At 41.4% G+C, this 19111-nt stretch overlaps 1 protein-coding gene across 6 annotated transcripts in view; it reads left to right on the forward strand.

The window, feature by feature from the left end:
• The first annotated feature begins 724 nt into the window (after nt 1-724).
• LOC103726557 (Alstrom syndrome protein 1 homolog) overlaps nt 725-19111 on the forward strand; it is a 153491-nt gene continuing 135104 nt past the window's right edge. For 5 of the 6 annotated variants that reach the window (XM_029559180.1, XM_029559182.1, XM_029559181.1 and 2 more), the window contains exons 1-2: nt 725-910; nt 14402-14597. In XM_029559180.1, the coding sequence (XP_029415040.1) occupies nt 746-910; nt 14402-14597 (361 nt within the window). In that variant the 5' untranslated portion in view covers nt 725-745. Of the gene's footprint in view, nt 911-14401; nt 14598-19111 lie in introns of those variants that run through there. The other variant, XM_029559185.1, reaches the window with a different exon arrangement.

Raw genomic sequence — 19111 nt, forward strand, 5'->3', positions numbered from 1 at the left:
GCTGTCAATGCCACTGGTAGCTCCCAACAGCACTAACGGTCAGACACTAGTTAGTTTATTTTCTTAGCCCCCATTTTTTTTCTCCTTTCCCTTCCCTTCCCCCCCACTCCAGGAACTCACTATGTAGCACTGGCTGGCCTAGAACTCGCAATGTAGACCAGGCTGGCCTTGAACTCACGGAGATCAGTGTGCCTCTGCCACCTGAGTGCTGGGATCACAGGTGTGGTGCCACCACGCCTGCTCAGACTCCATTTTTTAACCCTTCCCCCATCCCCCCGACACTTCACCACAGTTAGGTTCAAGGGCAGCTATAGAGACTGTCCCTTAAGGCGCCAACTTTTTAAAAATCTGTAATTTGCAAGTGTGATTATTATGGATTTATCCTAGGGTCTGATGACTCCTCCTTGAGAGGCAAAAAGCCAGGGTGAACTGTACCGGGCCCTAGCGCCTCCAAAGTAGCCCAGGCTGCGTTTACTGTGAGCGTGCAGTACTGTGAGCAAGGTGTGGTGACTGGGAACGGGGCGGCTCAGTCACCCGTCGCTCGTCGCGGTCCGCCTTAGCCCGGGCCTTCCCGGGGCGCCCCGCGGGGCATCCCTAGCAACGGGCGGGCTCTCGCAGCCCCGCCCACTTCAGGCGGCGGCGTCTGCGCTTGCGCGCGCGGCAAAAGCCAGTCGGCTCGCGTCTCCTCCCCGCCCTCTTCTCTTTCACCCTCCTCCCCCTCAGCCGCCCGGAGCACAACGCCAACATGGAGCCCAAGGACCTGCGGTGGCCCGGCGAGCTGGAGGAGAAGGAGGAGGAGGAGGACGAGATGGCCAAGGCCTGGCTGCAGGTGCAACCCGGCGGGGCTTTTCCGCCGCCACTGCCCACGAGGCACTCGTACGCTGCGGCCGAATGGACGCCTGCGGAGCAGGTGAGCGGGCGGGGGAGGTGCGGGTCCCGGGAGGATCGCGGGGGCCCGTTTGCTGCGGGGCCCTGACTCCAGCCGGTGGGGCTGGCAGGCTCCTGGTGGTCTCCTGTCCTTTCTAGCAACCACGTCTCCCTTGTCTGACTCCTTCAGTGGGGTCCTGAGCCTCTTTCAACTACGACAGATGGGACAGATGCTCGAGGTCGACTGTAGTCCCAGGGCTCCCAGTTAGGAAGGCTTTTGTCAGGAGGCGGGAGCTGGGGTTGCACCGGAGCTAGCCGTTGCTAAGGAATAGCCAATTACGAAGACAATTAACTTTAGTTTTCACTGAAGTGCAGAAAGAACTCTCCTTGAGGAATTAGTGTGGATGTGTACTAGGCATGAGAGATGTTGGGAGGCTTCCCGCCCACTGAGTTTTTCTGGGATCGCATTTGCAGCAATACTTGGGTCCCCTGCCAGTGGGAGGGACTTAGAATGTCAGAGGCTTGTGGCATTGCTCTAGTTTAAAAAACTAGAAAGAAAAGTCAAGACAGAATGGAGTAAATGGATTTTACCATTGTCTCACTAAGATACGACCATGTAGTGAATTTAATACTTTTCAGATAGCAAGACCTCTGCTGATCAATACCTGAGCCACTAGCCAGGAGTGGCTATAGAGGAGCTGGGTATTATTATCTCAGTGGTAAAGGGCTTGCTTAGTATGTGTAAGGCCCTGAGTTCAAGGCCCAGTACTGGGGGGAAAAGAATGAATAAAATTAGGAATTTGTTGACTCCATTGTTTTAATCCCCTTTTCAAGTACTTGCTAGCCATACTTGATTAATAGCTGCCCTGGTGGATTACTAAGGATTTAAAAAATGTTGTCTGGTGCTCCAGGGGGTTGGTAATCTATTGAGCTTATGCTTTAAAATTTTTATGTGTGAGTGTTTTGCCTGCATGTATGTAAGTGCACCCAAGACGTTCAGTGCCCTCACAGGTCAGAAGAGGGCCTCAGATCCCCTGGAACTGGAGTTACAGATGGTTGTTAGCTGCCATGTAGATGCTGGGAATCCAACCAGGGTCCTCTGTAAGAACAGCTAGTGTGCTTAACCACTGAGCCATATCTGCAGCCCGAGCTTATGCGTTAAGCATTAATTTTGTGCCACGCTTTGTGCTTGATTTCAAGGAGATCTTGGTGAACCAAACCCTGCTTTCCTAGCTTTCCCACTCTAAAGAGGGAGGCAGGTAAAATTCAAATGACCTCATAATTAAAACTGGTATAGCTAAAATGCTGTGACACATAAGGTAAGGTAACTTGGACTAGTCAGGTTGGGGAGCTTCTTGAGGAGGTTATAATAGAACTGACGTCTGAAGACAGAGTAAAGCTAGCCAAGCAAGGGGTAGAAAAGCATGGTGTTTTCAAGGAAATGAAGGCCAGTGGCTTGAGTTGGAGTTGTGCGTTGCTTCAGGTGTTATGCCAGGGGTTTGGAGGCTTTGTCCCTGGAGCTTTGGGAAATCAATAAAATGTTTTAAACAAGGATGTGTATGATCATATATGTGTTTCAGCAAGATAACCAAGTAGTGAGTGGACAGGTGTGATTGCAGTCAGATTCAAGTAGCAGGAATAGGCGAAAGACACTAATTGGAGGGAAGTGCAATATTGTCAGGCAAAAAAATGGTCTTGTAGTACAGGGACATGGAGTGTTTGTTGGTGAATACAGGGAAAACTAGACTGTTTTGAGAGGTATTTGCTGTGCCAGGACAGTTGACAGACCACGGGCTGTGAGTGAATTCACCGAAACAAAAAGGCAGAAGTAGAAAGTTTATTAGCTGCAGTGAGCTACAGCTGCCTGTGTAGGGGCATTATGAGGGGCTACTTTCTTGGACTTTGCTGTGTGGGCAGTCAGGCTTTGTTTCACTCTCATGGTGCCCTGCTTGTTTGGGTCTTATCAGGTGGGACACCTGTGTTTGTGTTTCTTTTGGGAACTGGTTATCTGTGCAGAGAAAGTATGGGTCACTAGGGGTTAAATTTGGGATGGTTCTGTGTGCTCATTAGAGAATGGAATTCCCTTACAGTGGTATCAAGATGCCCTAAAACAGATTATAGCCAGGACTTGTTAAGGCTCCCTCATTCTGATCCTAATTGAACCCCAGCCTGCGGAGACCAAAGCAGCCTTATTCTGAGGATAGAAGGGCTTGGCACAGCCATTCATCCTGGAACAGCAGCCATATTTTCAAGGCAAAAATTGTCACACTTAATAATGGGCTAGATATGGAGGGTAAAGTGTCCAGGTATTTGGTTATTGAATGAATTCCTGTGCAGATTTTAAGATATGACCAGGTCTGTGGTGGGAATGGTGGCCATGAAGAAAGATCTTAGAAGCAGTCTTTCTCTACTACATATAGATAGGTTGCTGTTATGCAGAATAAGAATTTTCTCATGTTAGCAATAGTGAGAATGAAAGTGAAGCTGGGTATGGTGGCACATGCCTTTAGTCTCAGCACTCAGCACTCAGGAGGCAGAGGCAGGTGAATCTCTGTGTGATCAAGGCCAGCCTTGTCTACATAGCTAGTCCCAGGCCAGCTAGGGCTATTGGGAGATTGTCTCCAAAAAAACCAAAAGAAAGGAAAGAGTTAATGTGAAGTCTGGGCATGGTAGTGCACACCTTTAATCCTAGCATTGAGAAGGAGATTTCAGAGTTCCAGGCCAGACAGAACCGCACAGTAAGACTCTGTCTCAAAAACAAAAATCAGTTGTTTACACTAGAAAATACCTGAAGGTGTAGATTCTCTTTTTTGTGTGTGCTGCTGAAGATCAAATCCTAGTGTTGATGCATGTTAGGCAAGCTCACTGCCAATGAGCTATATATAGGCCTCCCCACCCCTAAGTTTTGTTGAGTAGTGTTTAGTGCAGTGTAAATTGTTTAAAGGAATGAGCTCAAATAACCGGAAACATTTTCATTCGCTCAGTTAAATTACAGAATTCTAATATTCCATTTACCCTCTCATATAACTCTTTCTAGGTAATAAGGGTTTTCTAGGGATGATCTGTAAGACAGTGATTAAGTTTGTAGTCCTGTTAGTCAAAGATGACTATTTCTCTCTCTCTCTCTCTCTCTCTCTCTCTCTCTCTCTCTCTGTTGTATGTTTTATGTTTGTAGTGCAATATATGTGTGTGGGGGGTGCATGTGGAGGCCAGAGATCTATCTTGAGTGTCTTTCTGGATAACTCTCCACAATTTTATTGTTACTTAATTTTTTTGATTTTTTAAATATTTTATTATTTTTAGTGTGTGTGTGTGTGTGTGTGTATTGCTTGCATGTATGTAAGTGCACTCGTGTCATGCAATGCCTGCAAAGGACAGAAGAGGCTGTTGGATCCCCTGGGACTGGAGTTATGGACAGTTGTTAGCTGCCATGTGGGTGCTGGGATTTGAATCTGAGTCTTCTGCAAGAACAACCAGTGATCTTAACCTCTGAGCCATCTCTCCAGCCGCCCCCGCCCCTGCCCCTTCACTCTTACCCTCTAGCCCCTGCCCAGTGTTCAACATCTCTGGTTGGAAGATTGGCATTTTTCAGAAGAAAGAACAGGCCTGAGCCCTTACCTTGTCCATGGTATGCCGTTTTCAGGAAAGGTGCTGGAATGAGGACTTCTCCATGCCCTGGAACACTTTAGGTTTATAGGAATGTTTTATGTGTGAAAGGTATCATCTGGATTCCCCTCCATTGTGGTCTGTGTACATAAACTCTCAGGTTTCTTGGGTTAATTTTGATAATTTTAAGATTTTCCTAGAAAGTCCTTCATTTCAAAATGACAAGGGTCTCAGTTGATTAGAATGGAGTGCTATATAGTATTTTTAATTACTTGCTTGTATGTGACTATTTCTGCTTCTCATTTTTTATTATTTTTATTTTATGTATATGAGTAGTATTGCTTGCATGTGTGTAAGTGCACGCACATTGTGCAATGCCCAAAGAGGTCAGAAGAGGGTGTTGGAGTTCCCTGGAACTGGAGTTACAGATGGTTGTTAGCTGCCATGTGGGTGCTGGGAATCGAATCTGGGTCCTCTGCAAGAGCAACCAGTGCTCTTAACCACTAAGCCATCTCTCTAGCTCCATCGCATTTTTAATTTTGTGTGTTTATGTTTTATTTTTTACTTGGTTTGCTTTACTTTTCATCCAAGGAAATAGCTCTTGGATTTAAGTTTAATTCTATTGCTTTTCATCTGTTTAATTTAGCAATTTTAATTTCAATCTTTTTTTTTTTTATTTTTTCTTAGTCTGTATGCTGTGTGGCTTCAGTTGTCAACTTGACATACTTGGGTAGAGGGAGCCTCAACTGAGCTACTTCCTGCCTTGGATTGACCTGTGGGGCATTTTCTTGATTATTGAATGGTGAATTAGGGCCCAGCCCTCCCTACATAGTGCTACCCCTGGGTAGGTGATCCTTGATTGTGTAAGAAAGCAGGCCGGGTACAGGCCAGGGAAGCGAGCCAGTCAGCAGTGCGCCTCCATGGTTTGTACTCCAGGTTTCTGCCTTGGCTTTTCTTGATGATGGGCTGTGACCTATAATCCAAAGAAACCTTTTCCTCCCCAGGTTGATTTTGGTCAGCCTCCTTTGGTTTTTAACACTTACTAACGTGCCATACAGTTAAAATACACATCAGGTGTTTTCATAGAGGTTATTATAGGTGATTTTAGAACATTTTCCTCACTTCTAAAGGAAAGTCCATGTACTTGAGTTTTTAGTTTCTCATCTTTCATTCCCCCAGGTGGCTTTATTCTGCTTTCTGCTTATAGATTTTGTCTATCTTATGTATATGGAACCCTGTCCTGGGTGCTTTTTTTGGTTGTCCTCACATTTGCATGATGCTTTCAGGGTGTGTCCATTATGTAGTGTGTGTCTGCTCCTCACCTCTTGTATGGGCTGAAGAACCATTATGTGACTGCCCAGTATTTTGTTCTTTGATCAGATATAAAAGTTTATTTTGGGGGCCTGGGGACAAGGCTCAGTGGGTAAGAATGCTTACTGTACAAGAATGAGGACCTGAGTTCAGCTTCCCAGCACCCACACCAAAGTTCTCTGGCTATGTGTGACTGTAACCCCAGTTCTAGGGTTACACAGGGGCAGGGAAGGTAGAGACAGGAGGATTGCTGGCCAGGCAGCATAACTGAAAAAATCTAGCAAACTCTGGGTTCAGTAAGTCCCTCTCTCAAGGGGGTAAGACAAAGAATGTTAGACCAGGACACCTCCCCACCCCCAATACATACAGAGTTAATTTTTTTTCCTGTCTTAGGCTATTTAAAATGCTGCTGCTATGAACGTTCATACATATGTTGTATGGGCATGTGAAATTTGTTTCTCTTCACTATATATTTAGGACTAGAATTGCTTGGAAATATCATTTTGTATGAAGCCTTTAAGGCCTTGCCAGATGGTTTCCAGTGTGACTGTGCCATTTTACATGCCTGCTATCCAAGTATGAGATTTCTAGTCACCGTGTCTTAAGCAGTGCTTGTCTGACTAAAGACGTTGAACATGTTCTCGTGTGCTTAATGGCGTTTTTAAACGTACGCTTTACGAACATTCTGTTCAGATCTTTCACCATTCTTTATTTGGGTTGTGTGTTTACTATTGAGTGGTAAAAGTTTAACTTCCAGTGCTGGGGATTGAACCCAGGGCTTTGCATGTGCCAGGCAAGCCCTTTACCATGGAGTTCTCTGCCTAGCCTCATACCTGGTTCTGGGAACTCTGACACCCCCCCCCACACACACACACATACACGCTCACCAGCTGTTTCTTATTGTGTATTAGAGGAGTGTATGCAGCTATGTCTGGATCATTCCCAGCCTCCATAAGGGGCTCACACAGCTCAAGTGAAAAGCTGGGAAGTAGGAGGAAACCTCCAACCTTCTTACAGTTGTCACAGCAGCTTACCATTCCCACCAACAGCGTACAAGGACTCCCTTTTCTCCTTGTCCTTGCCAACACTTATCTTGTTTGCTTTTGTTTTTGCTTTGTGTTCTGTTTTTTTGAGATAGTCCCTGTAGCTAGAGCTGGCCTAGGTAGAACAGGCTGGCCTAGATCTCACAGAGATCCACCTGTATCTGCCTCCCAAGCCTCCAAGCTGGGATTAAAGGTGTGCCACTGTGGTTTTGGTTTGCATTTTTTCGATGATTAGTGACGTTTAAGACTTTCCTATAGTGTTTGGCTTGTGCTTGCCATTGCTCCCTCCCTCTCCCTCTCCCCTCCTTTCCCCTCCCTTCTTCTTCTCCCTCTTTCCCTTTTCTTCTTCCTCTCCTTCCTTTTGGAGAAGTATTTATTTGGGATCTTTATCCATTTTCAGAATCAGGTGTTTTTTTCTGCTATTGAGCTGTGTAAGTTCTTTATTTTCGGATACTAACCACATATTAGATATCTGCAGTACTGCAAATATCTTACGTTCTGTAGTGTGATTTTTTTTCCTTCTCCCTCTTCTCTCTCTCTTCCTCCCCTCCCATCCCCTTTCCTGTTCTTTTCTCCTTTTTTTCCATTTTCTCTTTTCTTTTTCTGTGCTGGGATTGAAGGGCCTCCTGCATGCCAGGCAAAGACTCTACCCCCAGCTCCATCGGCCTTTTCATTTTGTTGATTGTTTCCTTTGCTCTGCAGCTCTTTAGTTTAAGTTCCATCTATTTTCACTTTGTGCCCTGAGCTTGTGGTGTGATGTACAAAAGGCACTGCCAAGACTAGTATCAAGGAGCTTTTTCTTTGTGTTTTCTTGTATGAGTTTCATGTGTGTACATGTGCATGTATACGCATGTGTGTGTGCATGTGTCCATATTGTGGGCATATGTATGGAGGACAGAGGTCAACATTGGGTGCTGTCCTCAGCTACCGTCTAACTGAACTTGGAGCTCACTGATTCAGCTAGACTGGCTGACCAGTTTGCTTCAGGGATCCACTTGTCTCTGTGGCTTGCCCTCTCCACCTTCCCACCCCATTCCTGCTGGGATTACACATGCACAACATGTTGCCTGGATTTTTATGTGGGTACTGGGGATGTTATCTCAAGTCCTTAGGCTTGCATGGCAAGTACTTTATCAGGTGCACCATCTCCCCAAACCCATAACTGATTTTTTTCATGTTGCTCTCACATGTTTAAACTGTTTTTTGATGTTTATGTGTGCATGTGTGTATACGGGTGTTTGTCTCTGTGTAGATTTGGGGGTTTTATACATAAAAGATAATGTTATCTGTGAACATAGATTGTTTTACTTCTTCCTTCAATTTCTATACCCCCCACTACTTTGGCTAGGACTTTGATTTTTGTTGAATAGTAAAGACACAGGCATCCTTACCCTTGGAATAAGTCTTAAGTCTTTTTTTTTTTTTTTTTTTTTTTTTTTTTTTTTTGTTTTTTGAGACAGGGTCTCCCTGTAGCCCCAGCTTGCCTGGAACTCACTATTCCACCTAGATCTCACAGAGATTACTGTCTCCAGAGTGCTGGACTCAAAGGCATGGACTACCATGCCTGGCTTTTCTTTTCCAAATCTTGCAGGAAAAGCTTTCTTTAGGTCTTTGATCATTGAGTATGATATTAGAAGTGGCCTTTTCACATTGTGGACTTTATAGACTTTATTCTGAGGTAGTTTTTTTTTTTTTTCCTTTTCCTATTTTTTTCTTTAATAATTAAACAGTGATTTTGTGAAGTACCTTTTCTACTTCAGTTAAGACAGTCATGTATTTTTTATCCTTCTGTTAATGTGATATTACATTAATCAAATTTTATATGTAGACTCATTATTGTATTGCAGGAATAAATTCTGTTGGGTCAGGACATATAATCTTTTATTATAAGCACCATGCACTAACCAACTGAGCTAACCAGCCAGACCATATTATCTTTTAAATGTATTGGTGGATTTGTTTGCTAACATTTTGTTGAGAAATTTTGCATTCATTGGGAATACTGATCTAATTTTTTTTTTTTTCCTTGTAGTGCCCTTGTTTGGCTTTGGTATCAAAGTAATGATGACTTCATAGAATAGTTTAGGAGTGCCCTCTCCAATTTTTGGGAGTGTTTGAAGATGATGGTAATCATTCTTTAAATGTTTGGCAGAATTCTCCAGTAAAACTGTTTTCTTTGTTATTGGTCTGTTTAAATTTTAACGTGTATTTTTTTTTCACGATTTGTTCTTGGTAGATTGCATGTTGCTGTGTTTACTGTGTGATGCAGTATTACAGTTATGCCTGAATAAAAATCGACTGTTAGAATCCATTTTGGGTGCAAGACTAGATCCAAACTGCTGAAAGCCTGTTAATTTTATTTTTGATTTAGGTATTTAAGTCTTTTTTTCTCCTTGAGCATTCTAGCTGGAGATTTGTTAATTTGGTTGACATTTTCGAAGAAGTACTTCTTAGTTTTGTTGGTTTTTTTTTTTTCCTTCTATATTTCTCTTCTCTATTTTGTTTATCTTTGCTCTAATGTCTATTTTATTCTGTTTTGCTCACTTAGGGTTTAGTTTGTTCTTTTTCTAGTTCTTCAACGTGTAATGGTAGCTTTTTGATTTGAGCTTTAAAATCTTTTAGGCATTTACTATGCTAATTTTATCTCTAACTTCTGTTGCTTCCCATGTTTTGATATACTGTGTTATTTTCATTTGCCTTAAAGTATCTTCCTATTATCTTTGTTAATTTCTTTGCCTCATAGGTGGTTTCCTTAAATTTCTGCAAATTTAATTTTCTGCTTTCTTTCTGCTGTTGCTTTCTAGTTTCATGAGATTAGAAAAGATAATTTGTATGATTTCAATTTATTTGGATTTAAGGCTTCTTTTATGGTCTGATGGTATATCCTGGGGAATGGGAATGTTCCATGTGTACTTGAAGAATGTTTTTTAAAAAAATATTTTATTTATTATTATTTTATGTGTATGAGTTTGTTCCCTGCATGTGTGTAAATGCACCTGTGCAGTGCTATGCCCACAGAGGTCAGAAGAAGGTGTCTGATTCCCCTGGAACTGGAGTTACGGATGGTTGTTAGCCACCATGTGGGTGCTGGGAATTGAACCCTGGGGTCCTCTGCAAGAGCAGTCAGTGATCTTAACCACTGAGCCATCTCTCTGAAGAATGTGTTTTTTATTATTAGGTGCAGTGCTTATGTATGTTAGGTTCAGTTGGTCTATGATATTCTTCAAATCCTGGGTTTTTTTTTTTTTTTTTTTTTTTTTTTTAAACGAGGTCTCCCTGTAGCCCCAGTTGGCCTTGAACAGGCTATGTATGTAGACCAGGCTGGCCTTAAACTCACAGAGGTCTGGCTGCCTCTGCCTCCCAAGTGCTGGGATTAAAGGCGTGGGCCACATCTAGCTGGTCCTCTGTTTCTTTAATCTTCTGTCTGCTTTGATGCAATCTGCCATTCACTGTAGACTTCCCTTCAGTTCTACCAGTTGCTTTAAGTATTTAGGAACTCTAATGTTTGGCGTATATACAGTTAGAGTGATAATTGCTGCATCTTATGAGCTGACCCTTTTATCATTATATAATGTCCTTTGTTTATTGTAGCAGTTTAAAATACGAAACATGTTTGTTACTAGAGCAGCTCTCCTCTTTTTTGGTAACCATTGCATGGAATGTCTTCTGATATCCTTTGACTTTCAGTCTGTGGGTCCAAACTATTGTTTTTTTTGGGGGGGGTCTTTTTGAGACTGGGTCTCCTTGTAGTCCCAGCTGGCCTGGAACTCTCTATGTAGACCAAACTGGCTTTGAACTCACAGAGATCTGTCTGCTTCCACTGCCCGAGTGCTGAGACTAAAGGCATGCACCACCACGCCCAGCCCAAACTCAGTATTTTTTAGACAGACTATAGTTTGACCTTGTTTATATATTTTGTCTTTTTTTTTTTTTTTTTTCTGAGACAAGGTCTTGTATGGAACTTGGTATGTTGCATAGATTGGCCTCTTAGTTCTCTATCCTACTGCCTTCTGAATGCTGGGATTACAGTATGCTCCACCACACCTGGCCCAAATAAACATTTTGGCAGTTCTTTTTTTTCGGGGGTGGGGTAGGGATTCAACCCAGGCTTGCACTTTGCTAGTCAAAGTGAGGTGATCTATGTTGAGCAATCCTCTGCATTTATTTATTTACTGTTTTTGTAATAGGGTTTCCCTTATACAGCCCAGGCTGAACTAGAACTCCCTAGTTCAAGCTGCTCTTGAATTTCTAATCCTCCTCTTGTCTCCTAAATGTTGGATTATAGGTATGTGTCACCACACTCAGCATCAGCTTTTTGTTGTTGTTTGTTTGGAAACATAGCTACTGAGTACTGTTATGGGAGGCAGTGGACTGTGCAGTGACTACAGTACCACCTGCAGCCAACAGAGGGAGTTTCTCATCTTTTTAGATAGACTTTTCTTCTTGAGGTACTGGGGAATGAATCCAGAGTTCTGCATGTGGGAGGCTAGCTCTTTACCATTGAGCTACATCCCCAGCCCCACTGCCTGTTTCTCTTTTCTTTTGACTAGAATTCCGATAATGCATACAGAGTCAGCTTGATTATGTCCCAATATGTCCCTTGGATTCTGTTCACTTTTTTTTTTTTTAAACCTTTTTCACTATTCAGGTTTGACTATTTCAAATGAGCCACCATGCCCGGAGGGCTCTTTTACATGATTAAAAGGGCATAGCAAAAATATTTGTATGGTAGAAACATTGTAGAAAAATATGTAATACAAGAAAAGGAATGTTGATCGAGGTTAAGATTTTTTTTTTTTTTTGTTATTTTTGAGACAGGGTCTTCCTGTAGCCCCAGCTGGCCTGGAAGTCACAGAGACTTACCTGCCTCTGCCTGCAGAGTTCCGGGATTAAAGGTGTGTGCCACCATGCCCGGCCCAGAGGTTAAGATTTATAGTATGGAAAATTATGAAAGTGTTTGCAAGGGGAGAGACATAGTTGAGTAGTAAGAAACCAGGTGAGATGAAAGGAGGCAGGACAGAGACTACTGAAGAATATGGAAAACATTGCAAAAATGTGATGAAATGGCAAGGCCTTTAGTAGATAGTGCTCTTTGTTTTTAACCATGAACTAGAAATCTGGGTAGATAAGGGCCTAGCAAGACAGGGAGCTGCAGAGTAAAGCAGGAAGTACCTAGAGATTTGCAGTGTGAGGAGTGTAATAAACATCCAGGCTCAAACCATGCTCATGAGGCTGAGGAGTAAGTTGGGACTGGAAATTTTGCCATGGTGAGACCCACAAAATGATTAGAATTTTCCTCACTTTTTAATCTTTGATTGGCCTGCTGCCCCTGAAAAATGGAGTGTTCTCAAAGGACAAAAAATGAATGCTCATTCCGAGGTTTCTTCTAATACCAGATGTTAGAAAGGTGTAAATGCATGTTTCTTCTAAATCGCATGTTTGATGCTATTTAGTTGACTGATTATCTGTCGTAGAAGTTGCTGAGATATTTTGGAATGTCAGGGTTCGACCCTTCCATGTAATCTCACAGCCACAGATGGGTAGTTTTGTTTTAGAATATTTTTCTTCAATCTTTTTTTTTCTAGGTATATTTATATTACTGTCATTTTACAGTGAATAGTTAGACATCTTTTGAAGTTTACTGCAAAAACATTTTATTAATGAATTTTAAATACTGAAAATAGTTCTTTAAAGAGAAATCTCTTTAGATAAACGAAGAATCCTCTAAATTGTGATATTTTTATGGATTTATAACATCTAGGAATTAACAATATCTGTTTTCTCTTAAAAATGTTCAAGTTGTACAGTAAGAAAAGCCCAGAAATATTTACAAAATAATGAAAATCAAGGCATTATGTATTTAAAATAGCCATCAATGTAATACTATCTCATGTTTTTACATTAAATAAAATTAAAATTGAGTGACTTACTTAAAGATTTTAGATAATGAGAAACTGCAAGTAGACAAAAATTGCAAAGAGAAAAGCAAATGAAATTGACTCTATACAAACCCATCAAAGTTTGGGGTTGGGGATTTAGCTCAATGGTATGCACAATGCCCTTGGTTCGGACCTCAGCTCCCCCCAACAAAAAAAAGACAAAATAACAAAAAAAGACCAAAAAAAAAAAAAAAAAAAAAAGGCAACAAACCCATCAGAGTTTATAGAGATGGACCAGGACTACTACAGAAGAAGTTGCAGAGTTTTGTTAGTACCAGTTACCTAAAAAGCTCTTGAACCCAGTAGATTCTCTAATACAAATTAAGAATTTTGAAGAAAATTGAATTTCCTTATATGAAAAATAGAGAAAATTATGGAGCAGAGTTATAAAACAAAGTAAGGTATTCTAAAATGTTCAACAATATGCTAGTAAATGTGATTGTCAGATAATAAATATGGAATGTTTTAATATAAAATTTTATTGCTACACTTAATTTTAGTTGAGGAATAATGATGCTGTTAATCTAGATTGATTGGTTCTCATTCCTCATTAAATTATTTTAAAATGACTGTAAAAGAAATGACAGTAAAAGGTGTGGTGGCGCACGCCTTTAATCCCAGCACTCGGGAAGCAGAGGTAGGTGAATCTCTGTGAGTTCGAGGCCAGCCTGGTCTACATAGGGAGTTCCAGACTATGGGGGATAGGGCTGGAGAGATGACTCAGATTAAGAGCACTGGCTGCTCTTGCAGAGGGCCAAGATTTGAATCCCGACACCCACATGGTGGCTAACAGCCCTTGTAGGGTTTCTGATGCCATCTTCTGACCTCCATGGGTGTTGCTCAACACAAGTGCACTAACATACATGCAGACAATACACTTAGACATTAAAAAAAAAAGATTAGATTTCTATTTACTAATTTTTGTAGGCATTTTAATAAAGTATGTCTGCCTGATGAATGTCAAGTAGGAAAACTGGTCCTTTACCATAGTTTCAGAAGCATGGTTTGATTCATGACTCTAAAATCAGGGTAAATAGACAAGAAACAAAAATGTCATTGTTCATAGAGGTGATAATGTTTTTTTTTTTTTTTTCGTCTGAGGCGGGGTCTCCTTATAGCCACAGCTGGCCTGGAACTAGGCTGGCCTTGAATTTACAGAAATCCGCTTGCCTCTGCCCCCCTACTTCTGGGACTAAAGGCATGGGCCACCACACCCACTGAGTGATAATGTCTTAAACCGGAAAGAGCCAGGAGTCCTAGAAACCAGCCTGGTTAATCTGTCAGTAAACTGGCTGTATTTAGGGAGCAATGTAACTTTAGGCTTAGAAATACTTGTTAAGCTGTTTTTTATAGCCACAGTATGGTTTTGTCATGTAGTACCAAATCTGTTGACTTAACAGTGAGAACTTAAAATACAGCATGAGTGTCAGTGCTTGTCTGGTAGGAGGAGATGGGAGTCAGAACAAGAGGTTTAAAGGTGATTAATGTGATGAGACAGGCACAGAAGGAACAAGCGTTCTTTTTTCCAAACTCTGGTGAGAGTATCATTAAATATACCATGAGCACCGGTAATCTAAATGCTAATGTGTATTAATTCGTGACTTAGCATGTTTTCCTCTAAAATTACTGTTTCAGAGAGCAGAGTCTTGGCATCATCCTCCTCAAGAAAGGGACTCTTCCCAATCCTTGGATACATCTCAAACCAGGATTACCATGGGAGCAGAAGGAATAGAAGTGACAGATTTTCCTTCTCTGGAGGAAGGTGAATTGACCCAATCAGAAGGTCCAGTACAGGAACCAAAGCTAGATCTATTGTGTTCTCCATTGCTAGGTAAGTCTGTTTTAGTTGAGAATCTCTAGTGCTAAGGGAATTAGTTGTTTCTGGTTTTCCACACTGATTAACTGGTTCTAGCTATGTTAAATGTGCCATTGATTCTCATTTTAGTATACCATGTTGCTCATAGAAAGAAGAAAGGGGATGAATCACTCCCTTTAATATTTTATTTTTATATGTATGTGTGTATTGCCTGCATGCATGTAAGTGTACCTGTGTTGTGTTATGCCCATGGAAGTCAAAAGAAGGCGACAGATCCCCTGGAATTGGAGTTAAACAGACGGTTGTTAGCCCATGTGGGTGCTGGGAACCAAACTTGGGTCCTCTGCAAGAGCAGCCAGTGCTTTCCTCCGAGCTCTCTCTCTAGCCTTCAGTCACTCCCTTCCCAATGGGTATGAGTTCTTAGTCATCTGTGGCAAAGTTCTTGGGAAAACCACACATTATTTTTGGTCTCTTATCAGTACAGACTTTATTTCCTCACAAAACAAATGTCCATATTTACCTTGTTTGATACTTAGAAACCAAAAAAAAAAAAAAAAAAGCCAGAATGAAGAGGTTGTTCATCTGAGATAGATTTGCTTGCTTTCATTTGTTTAGTGTAGAAAGAATTTCTTAGCTCTCTAGGAAAGATAAAATTTAAGTGCCTTTCAAATCATAAAGGGATTCAACTATAGAGATAGTTCTTATAGAGCTTTGCAGGAGGCAGAATAGGACTTAATTCAGCATGTTCTTTTCAAAACAAGCTAATGCTATCCAAGTTAAGATGTTAGTATAGCTGGGCATGTTAGTACATTCCTTTAATCCCAGCTGAGGCAGGCAGATCTCTGAGTTTGAGGCTAGACTGGTCTACATAGTGAGTTCTAACACAGGGATACTTAGTGAGACCCTGTCTCAAAAACCCCAAAAATAAAACCAACCAAAAGTAGAACTTTTGAAGTTATTGGATGCCTACATCTGTGGCTAGTAAAAATTCTGCTGTTGCTGTTCTGTTCTGCATAAATGCTATCATTGTATTTAGGCCCTCACCAATGGCAAATGTCATTGATGATGACTGATGACTGAGGGATTCACACTGGTATGAGCTGTGTAAATGTGAGGAAGCAGACAAGAGCAGTATGAAAAAGGAACTGCCTTTCTATTGCTCAAACACACACCTAGGTGGTGTGCTTGAGAACTAACTCTTGAATTCTGGCTCCTTTTGAAAATGCATTTTCTTTCTCTTTTTAAAAAACATTTTATTATTTTATGTGTATGAGTGTTATGCCTGCATGTAAGTAAGTGCACTCGTATGGTGCAGTGCCCTCGGAGGACAGAAGAGGCTGTTGAATCCGCTGGAACTGGAGCCATGGACAGTTGTTAGCTGCCATGTGGGTGCTAGTATTCAAACCTGGGTCTTCTGCAAGACCAGTCAGTGTTCTTAACCACTAAGCCATCTCTCCAGCCTCAGAAAATGCATTTTCTTACTTACCAGGTTTAGCTCTCCAACTCCACCCCAAAATGTTTTTAAATCCTTAAGGAGATGCTGAAGTGGTGCTTATAACTTACTGGGTACAGTTTCTTAGTTAAATCTAAATATTTATGGTCGGACTTCTGTAGGTTCTTGAACCTGCTTAGGAACAATTAATTTTTTAGGACTCTCGGGCCCTTTAAACACTGAACATACAGTTAATTGAAAACAGTACATCTGTTTTACTCACCAAAGTTTCCCCCTTGTGGTGTTAGCCCTGATATCCTTGGTGACTATGTTTAAAAAAAAACAAAAAACAAAAAAAAAAACCCAACAAAACGTCATAGATTGTTCAAGGGGTGAAGGATCAACTGTTTTGAGGGTTTAAAAATGACTTTGTACCTGGGTGTGGTGGTACATGCCTTTAATCCAGCACTCTGGAGCAGAGGCAGGCACACCTCACAGAGACCTGGTCTCCATAGTGAGTTCCAGGTCAGCTGTGGCTACAAGTTGACCCTGTCTGAATAAAAGGGGTGGGGCATTGGAGAGATGGTTCAGTGGTTAAGAACACTGGCTGCTCCTACATAGCACCAAGGTTTGATTCCCAGCACCTACATGATGGCCAACAACCGTCCATAACTCTACTTCCAGGGGAATCCAGTGCTGTTGTTTCACATCCATGGACATTGCACAACATGGGTGCACTTACATACATGCAGGCAGTACACTCATACACATAAAATAAAAAAATAAAAAATAAGTAAAAGAACTATATTAACTGTCCTATGATATTAAAAGGCGCTTTTTTTGTATATATGTGAGTGCTCATGCATGTGTGTGTGTGTGCGTGCGTATGTGTGGTGTGTGTGTGGTGTGTGTGCGCGTGTGCATGTGAAGGCCAGAGGACCATGTCCTCAGGAGCCATTCACTTTGTTTTTTGAGGCAGGGTCACTCAGTGGCCTGGAGCTCACTGAATTGACTCAGTGGTTACCAGTGAACCTCAAAGATCTACCTGTCTCCACCTCTCTAGTACTGGAATTTTAAGTGTGAGATGACACCATTCGCAACTTTTTTCATAGAATCAAGTTTAGGTTCTCATGCTTTATAGAAGCATTTTAGTTACTGAATGCTCTCTGCAGTCTGCGATGTATTTTTTTTTTTGAAAGTTATGAACTATCAATTTCTCATTTTTTAAAAAATTATTTAATAACCATATAATTAGAAGAAGCCTTTCATTATAACAGTATTGACATATTCAATAACAATTCCCAGAGCTAAGATGCATCTCTTTCAAAATTGGCTGTAAATTTTTAGGTTTACAGTTGAATTAATACAGTTATACAATATTGTACTCAGTCATCTGGGGCTACAGGGAGACCCTGTCTCAAAATGACAAAAAAATCTCCATTTCATTTTAAAATATACTGTTTCTTATAGACTCATTGTTTTTGCTAATAAGACTAAGATGTAGGCACATGGGTCTCATCTGTATGTATCTGAATATTACTAATCATAATCGTTTGCACTTGGAGCCTTGGCCTCTGAACATGGATATAAAGTCATCAAGTAGATTTCAATGGTAATGTTTTTCACATCTAATTATTAAGGAGCAAATTTTTATGCTTTGAAGAATAATTTCTTTTTCTTTTTTTAAAAATTTATTTATACACCCACTTCCTAGGTAGCACCCTCCAATAGCCCTGCTACTGTCTGCTGTGTCGTTGGCACCCCCAGCCATTCCCCACTGCTTGTTCTTCTGGTGAATCTAGTCATCCTATCTAGAAGTCTTTGTTTTAGGAGGTCAGCTGTTCCTCCTCTAGCAGTAATAAGTTGTCTATATTCCTTTGGATAAGATTGGGGTCTGCTGTTCATTTTCCCAGTTCTATGCTGGGTTACTATCTGGGATCCCCTTTGGCCATCCTGGTCAACAACTCAAAAGAAGGTATCACTTGTCTGGCATTGTTGCTTATTATGTAGCCTTTTAGCTATACATATGGACTCTTATGAAGTTATGTTGGCCCATTTAATCTTTGGTTATACTTTCCTTTTGGATAAATAAGTCCATACAGTTGGACAAGATAAACTGATTTATTTTTACTCTTAAGGTTGTTTGAGGATCTGTTCCTCAGGGGTCACATGGGCTTGGGAGGAGCCCCTGGCTCCTTTCTTTTACCAGTTCTGCCTATGTGAAGATAAGTCAAAGGTCCTACTCGACCATGGTTGGCTTCGCTTGGAAGCATGGAGGAAATGATTCCTCTGTGTTGACCCTCCTCTTTATAGACTGGACACTAGTTCAAGTCCATCTGGTGGGATCTCCTTGGCCTCCTTGATCAAGAGGACAGGTGATCCACCACCATTATAGGACATTTTGAGAGATGCTCATAGTCCCCTGGAACTAGTCGACCTAGGAGGGCAAGAAGCAAAAACTGTCCTTTGTGTCCCTCTGACCAAAGGGACATAGACCTCAAAGTATGTCTGTTAAACACCCAAGAAGGTTAGTTCCACCTGTCTGGTATTTTTAATTACTATATGTCATGTAGATAAATCTTGGGCAAAGATCGGTTGATCTCAGATAAACCTTACCTAGACATATATTTCTTGATCTGCTATGTATAATTTGTCAGTAGGTTGTAGGAGTAATATGGTTCTCTCTGATTTTCAAAACTAGCTAGGCGTTGTTTATCTCTCACATTGTCTCCCCCCTCCATCATGGTTTTGCTGCTTAAAGTGCCCCCATTTCCCCCTTTCTCCCTTACTAATACCCTTCTCCTACTGTCCTACCTCTCTTGAGCTCCTTCTTTCCCCTTATCCCCTAGGTTCCTTGTACAACCTTCCCTCCCCACTCTCCTTAAAATAACCCCACTATTATCTATGTCTCCCTTGTTAACACCTGTTTCCTATTGTTCTCTTTCAGATTCTTTCTTTTCCTTTACTTCCCTAGTTCCTATTCATTGTCCTGGTTCCTGTAGTTATGTCTGGATACTATTCACTTATAAGGATTTGGTGCTAGGATCCACATATGAGGGAGAATATATGCCATTTTTTTTTCCAGAGTCTATGTTAG

This window comes from Nannospalax galili, unplaced genomic scaffold (genome assembly GCF_000622305.1).
Source record: "Nannospalax galili isolate Female #2095 unplaced genomic scaffold, S.galili_v1.0 scaffold889, whole genome shotgun sequence".
NCBI classification, from domain to species: Eukaryota; Metazoa; Chordata; class Mammalia; order Rodentia; family Spalacidae; genus Nannospalax; species Nannospalax galili.